The sequence below is a fragment of the Lepidochelys kempii genome, chromosome 2 (genome assembly GCF_965140285.1).
Source record: "Lepidochelys kempii isolate rLepKem1 chromosome 2, rLepKem1.hap1, whole genome shotgun sequence".
Classification (NCBI taxonomy): domain Eukaryota; kingdom Metazoa; phylum Chordata; order Testudines; family Cheloniidae; genus Lepidochelys; species Lepidochelys kempii.
The window spans coordinates 132564233-132570944 of NC_136381.1; the positions used below are offsets into that span (position 1 = coordinate 132564233).

Here is a 6712-nt window from a genome sequence, read left to right on the forward strand (position 1 = left end):
CTTTAGCTGTACTCACAAAAACCTCTAGTTTATGTGTATTACATATTCTTCCAGTGTTTTACATTATGTGTGCTCAGTTTTATGACACACAGGAACACACAGGCAATCTGAACGTTACAAGGGTCCATAATGGGAAATGGAAATTTGAAACGTATGTGTTGAGTAGTGGAGCTGTTGAGGGACATGGTGAGGAGTAGGGTTGTAACTAAAGCTTGGTATTAACAAAAGTGGCCTGATGTTACCAGTCCTGAGTAGCCACAATTTCCAGTGAAGTCAGCGCAAGCTGCAGGTGTTCTGCACCTCTGAAAAGCAGGATGCCCTTATTTAGTTGCCTTTGGTGGATTTTAGTGGCTGGATTTTCAGCAGATGTAAATTGGCACAGCTCAGTTGGACACCAGCTCCATTTCAGCTGCAAATCTGTTCTTTGATGCCCAAATTTAGGCATCCAGGTTTGAAAATATTGGCCACGGGGTATACAAACATACTGCTGAGTTAATCATAACTCCGTTGAAGCCAAACATCATAATGCAAGAATCCAAATAGCAGTCCGCAAGTGTCTGATCCGTTTTTATTTGGGATTTCGTATTTGTGACCCATGTAAGAGATATGTTGCTTATTTCATATGTAATGCCTGTAAACCTAACCTAATACCTGCAATTTTCTCTTTAGCAATTGTGGTCCTTTTCATTACATTAAGACGCAGCAAAAAGGAGCCCCTGATCATTTCCGAGGAGGATGTTCGGGAAAACATTGTCACGTATGATGACGAGGGTGGTGGAGAGGAGGACACTGAAGCATTTGACATCTCAGCCCTACGGAACCCATCAGCTGCTGAGGAGCTGAAGTATCGGAGGGATGTGCGTCCTGACGTGAAGCACGCACCTAGGCACCAGCCTTCTTCAAGTCTGAACAGTATAGATGTTCATGAATTTATTAGACAAAGATTGGCAGAGGCAGATCTCGATCCCAGTGTGCCTCCCTATGACTCCATACAAACATATGCATATGAGGGTCATAGATCAGAAGCCGGATCTATCAGCTCTCTGGATTCAGCCACTACACACTCTGACCAGGATTATAATTACCTTGGTGACTGGGGACCAGAGTTTAAGAAGCTAGCTGAACTCTATGGAGAAATAGAATCAGAAAGAACAACTTAGTTACCATTCCTGGAACAAGAAGTGTTTTAGTTCCCAAACTGGAGCGAACCACAGCAGCGGTAACAATAAATGAATACAGTACTTGGAACTGAGCAAGTTGTACACAGTTACTGTAGAAACAAGTGCCCTTTTCATATTTGAAACTGGGTTCTTCAACTGGAAGAAAATCAAATTTTGAAAAATACAGAAAAAGAAAGAAACAATTGTCCTTTGTGTATATTTTTTAATTGCTAAATAAAGTCTGTGATACCATATCCATAACAATACCTAAAATAAATGAAGCAATGACATTTTTATTGCAATATATTTAAACATGCCAGAAAAACAGTAAGTCTATGGTGGTGCCTGTGGTGAGGATTGTTCACTGGAGAGCTTATGCAGGTAGTTGTGACATTGCATTTCTAGCTCTGCACTAGGCTTGGGATCCCAAACTGAGATAACCAATGGGGATCGTTACTGCTGTGATAAATGCCAGCAATCCATTCCTTTACAGAAGGGATACGTTGGAATTATCCACTCAAATGGCCCTTTGGTGGGCCCCTATTAGTAACACATTGAATCTTATTGAAACATCAGGCTGCAGTGCAGGTATGTAGTTTCGTTGTGCCCTCCCTCAGTCTATTCCTCGATAACAAACCAATGGAGATAGGGGTAACTGGCTGCCTGCACAAATATGCATGCAGCCCATAGTCACAAGCCCTGCACTGTTATTGAGTGATGTAGAAGCTGTTGCTTCCATTCTCTGTTTCTTTTTTTTTAACCGTTCCACAGGGACCTTGTTCATCTAAATGGAATGGTATAAAATATTCTCTATGCAGTGAAGCAGATGAGACATAGACTTTCTCAATAAAAAGAACCGCACAGTACATTTTAACCTATGCAGTAGTTTGGGTCACTGTGCATCCTTGGGGGTCAGTGAATGAAGCTAACTAGGCTTACATTCCTCTGTGTCTGGGGCTCCAATGGTCAATTTGTGATGCGAGGACTCTCCTATGCCATGTTTATTTTGCATGTGTTACCCAAAGAAAAATAGACCTGCTGGTATGATGTTATCTGAATGTGGAAACTGAGACAGCAAGGAGTTTAAGACAATGTTCCTGTGTTTTTTTAATGATAGTTACATTAATTATTATTGCCCAAAATGCTGAAGGATCTTAGAAGTATCTCCCTCCAAGCACAGCAAAGTTTTTGACTAATTTAAGATCTGGCGGGTACACAAATCTATTAAAATCAGTGGAGGTGGAAAAAAATTGTAATGTAGAAATTCCATTACTGGGGTACATGTAAGTTGAGTAAATCAAGATATTCAATTTCTAATTGTTTATCATTGTGGAATTTGCTTTTTCAGCATTTTAACACTTAATCCAACCTCCCACAGTTTTTTGATGGCTAGTGTTTTTAAAGTAAGTTTCTTCTGCTCTTCATCTTTCTCACACTCAGACTATAAAAGGACCATGATCATGATTAATGACCTTTAAGGTACAGCCCAGAGCTAGGAGCAGTGTGGAGCTGCATAGACCCTGGTGGAGCTCAAAAAGATGGAATTCCTCCCCAAGATAGGAGTGGCGGAAGCGCCCTAAAAGTGGGGGGCCATAGACACCCGAAATGTGGGCCCGCCCCCAATGCCACGCTGCCCCCTGCACCGCCCTTGCACCACCCCTCTACCCCAAGCCCCCACCCACACACTGCCCCTTCTGCCAAGACCCTGGCCCTGCACCTCCTCTTCCCCTGAGACCCTGCTTCTGCACCACCGCTTCCCACCCCATTCTGGTACCCCTGTCCCAAGCTCCCTATTGCACAGGGGAAGACTGGCTGCTGCTATGCTACTCTACAACAGTCCTGTTCTGCAGGTAGTTGTGGAGGGGTGGAAAAACCATAATCCCACCTTCTTCCCACCCTTCCCTGCGCCTTTGGGCTGCTGTATGCCCTCTGGTGAGTAGAGACGGAAGCACTTCTAGACTTTCCCACCAAGCAAGGACCTCCGTTGTATATGGCCTTTACATGAGCCACATAAGGCAATCAGAAGGCTCCTTAGGACCTTCCTTCCCCACAACACACCTGAACAAGGGCCAGAAACAAATGGGACCCTAATCATCAGCTCACACTTAACATTACTTTCGATTTCTTGAATTTTTTTTGCCAGCCCCTCATGACATTATTGAAGAGTGCTTTCAAGTTTACAAGGCCTACTGGGCAAATGGGCAGGAAGCTCACGCATTTTGAAAGAGAACTGATGAAGAGCTCTGTGTCAGTTTGAAAGCTTGTCTCTCTCACCAACAGAAGTTGGCCCGATAAAAGATATTACCTCACTCACCTTGACACTTTGAGACAAACATTGAAAACTCCTTTAAGCTATTTGCCGCAGCACTTCTCACAAGCTTCTGTTAGCCACTTTCTCATCACCTCCTATCCCCAAGCACAAGTAATATATTTTTTAAAATGTTGATGTGCTAAAATGAATTTGAACACAACAGGAGTATATAAAAGCACAGCAGTTGTAACAAGACCTGTTTGGGAGGAAAAGTGGAAAAAAATTACAAGAGCAAATTTTCTGTATCTTTTTTTATTTTGAAATTCAAAATTTCAATGCGATTTGAAAAAAAATTGGTCTACTTTAGTTGCAATGTGAGGGCGATTCAGGGCCGGCTCTAGGTTTTTTGCCGCCCCAAGTGGAGTGCCACCAAAGCAAAAAAGAAAGTGGGGGGCCGAGTGCCGCCGAAGCAAAAAAGGGGAGAGGGGGACGGAATGCCGCCCCTTGAAAAGTGTGGCCCAAGCACGTGCTTGGTTTGCTGGTGCCTAGAGCCGGCCCTGGGTCTATTTAGTCCGGCATCCTGTCTCAATTTGTGCCCAGTGCAGGATGTCTCAGAAGAGAAGTCTTCATAGGATCTTATTCAAGCTGACATCCCTGTTCAGGACAATATTGAAATATGTGCTTAATATAAAGTGATTTCAGTGGGAGTTAAGCACATGCTGTGCCCATGGAGCACATGCTTACGTGCGTTCCTGAACTGAAGCCATAATTTATTCAGTGGTGCAATAAATGATCTGGAGGCGTTTCTTGCCGATTTAAATGACTATCAGTTTATGACACCATCTGTATTATTTGTATAGCACCAACAGCGTGCTAGGGTAAGGAAACAGAGTGCTAGGGTAAGGAAACTAGGGTAAGGAAAGACAAAAGCTTTCAAAAGCTATAGTACCCATGTTTCCTAATATATTACACCTGCTTCATTATTATATTACAGGTTTGAGACATGGAATCTAGGGCAGTTTAATCTGCAAAAACCTTCCCCTCTGCCCCCAAAGAGGAGAAATGACTTGCCGTTTGAGTTGTGTAATATTTGATAGGATACTTTTGTATGAATTGCGTCATAGATACATGAAGGTTTAAAGCCAAATAAAAGTGAAGCGTAGTGACACAGGCAGATGGACTTTCCTAATGCTCATATTCTGACATTGAGAGTAGGGGGTCACCTTTCAGAAGACGAGAAATCCCTGTTTGACCATTTGTAATGTTCCATGTACCATTGCTGCTATGCTGCACATATACTGTACACAGGATGTGTGGAATTCTGAGGTGTTTAAAGTGCAAATTCTGCTGTGGGGTTATTGAGACTCGGCTTCACTGATGCTTCTGTGCGTTGTTTCATATCTCCTAGCAACTATGATCTCCAAATGTGCTTTTATATCATTATAAGTCTGCATGCTATGCTTACTGTCGTTTACTCAAATAAACATCACAGTGCTGTGTTGTTTGCATGACAAAGAGCAGAATACCAAATCTTCAGAGACACAGAGAAGGATCTCAAGGTGGAGATCAAATAGGTTTGCCAGATTTCCCCTTGTTACCTTTCCATTTTACCCTTGATTTTCTTGTCCCAGGAACAAACTACAACTATACTTGATGCTTTCTGTGTTAACATGATTAAACTGAAAGAAAAAGCTAACTCTCTGTGTCAAAGAAGCCATGATCATTTTGTCACACTATTGATTTAAGCAAAGGTTACATAGAGTGAAAATATTGTGTTGAAATCTTTTCTAGTTGTGGTTGAGTCTGATTCTACAGACGTCACTTAAAACTTTCTTGGATCTCTTGTATTAGTCATGTTTTTAAACAATTTACTCTGAGCCCAAACATTAATTCTATTGCAGCTCTGCCAGCTTAAGCACTGGAATGTGCTCAACTTTTACTAAAGCTGGATGATCCTGAATCAGAATAAAGCTATATGGCTATAATAATAGTTAAGTGCCATATTACAGGGGTTACTTAAGGCTTTCTAATTATTTCTGCAAAAGCTGTCTGATATTTACATCCAACTAATTAATCATATTAATTCAAACAGGTCTTTTTTGTTTGCAAGGTGCTGGGTGAGGGCACTCAGCATGTTGTAAGCATGGTTTATAATCTGGGAAAATGAACAGCGCACATACAGGGGTAAAGAATAGAATCTAAAAGTGCCCTGCCAGGTTAAAAATCACAGAGCTTCATCCATTGCCTATTGAAGTCAATGGAAAGATTATCATAGACTCATTGGCATGGCCGGTATTAGGGGGTAGGAAACAGGGCAATTGCCCAGAGCCCCACACTATAGGGAGCCTCACGAAGCTAAGTTACATCATCTTTACAGAGTTACTGTGGGTAAATGTAATGCGAATATTACAATAATTTAATCTCTAAAAGTACGGTGGGGGTGGGGGGGAGAATTACACTGAAGCAGAGGTTTTGAAAGTGTGGGGTATGCCTCTTCAGGGGGTGGGGAGGAAAGTTTGCAGGGTAGGGGTGAGCGGCAACAACAAGTGGCTCAGTCTTCAGCCCTGGGCAGCAGGGCTTGAGCTTCAGCTTGAGCATAGTTGGGGCCCACTCCTTAGTTTCTGCCCTGGGCTCCAGCGAGTCAAACTCCAACCCTGCATATTGTTGTTGGATTTGGCAACAGATCAGTTTCTTTATCGGTGCTACTATTAACACCTTGGATGTTTTAAACTGAAAAAAAAAAAACAATTAAAAGTCCAAAATAGTTTCCACTCTCTAATGTACTTTGTTTATTTTTAGCCTTGCTTTCAGCTTGGAACATGTCAATCATTGTAATCCATTTTGCTTTCAGATTTGAAGTTGCTGCTATGTTTGAATTGCAAATACCGCAGGATAATACTCATTGCTGTAACAACTATTTCTATTGGTACTTTTTAAAAAATGCAATGTTTCTGTTGGTCTTAGGCTTTGTAAAACCTCATTTTACAAAATTTTAATGTCAACCACATTGGAGTTAACTGTGTCCTGTAAACTCCTCTATACACTGTCATACGAAAGAATAATGAAGGAAACTTTAAAAATCTAGAGGAGAATAGCAAATTGTGCTGCATAAGGTAATTGTTTTGGGATTGCAGTGTACTCGGGATCTTGTACTTGCCATTCATATAAAAGAGCACAATGCATTCTGAGGAACATTAAAAGCAGCATTGCAAGTATTAGGATATTCTTACTTTTCCAAAGTCACCAAATATATATATATTTTTTTAACAAAAGAGAAATGTCAAAAGTATAATATTATATT

At 41.4% G+C, this 6712-nt stretch overlaps 1 protein-coding gene across 3 annotated transcripts in view; it reads left to right on the top strand.

Moving 5' to 3' along the window:
• The window catches only part of CDH18 (cadherin 18), a 454121-nt gene extending 448285 nt beyond the window's left edge, over positions 1–5836 (top strand). For all 3 annotated transcript variants that reach the window (XM_073332279.2, XM_073332277.2, XM_073332280.2), the window contains one exon: positions 670–5836. In XM_073332279.2, the coding sequence (XP_073188380.1) occupies positions 670–1160 (491 nt within the window). In that variant the 3' untranslated portion in view covers positions 1161–5836. The remainder of the gene's footprint in view (positions 1–669) is intronic.
• Positions 5837–6712: the final 876 nt, after the last annotated feature.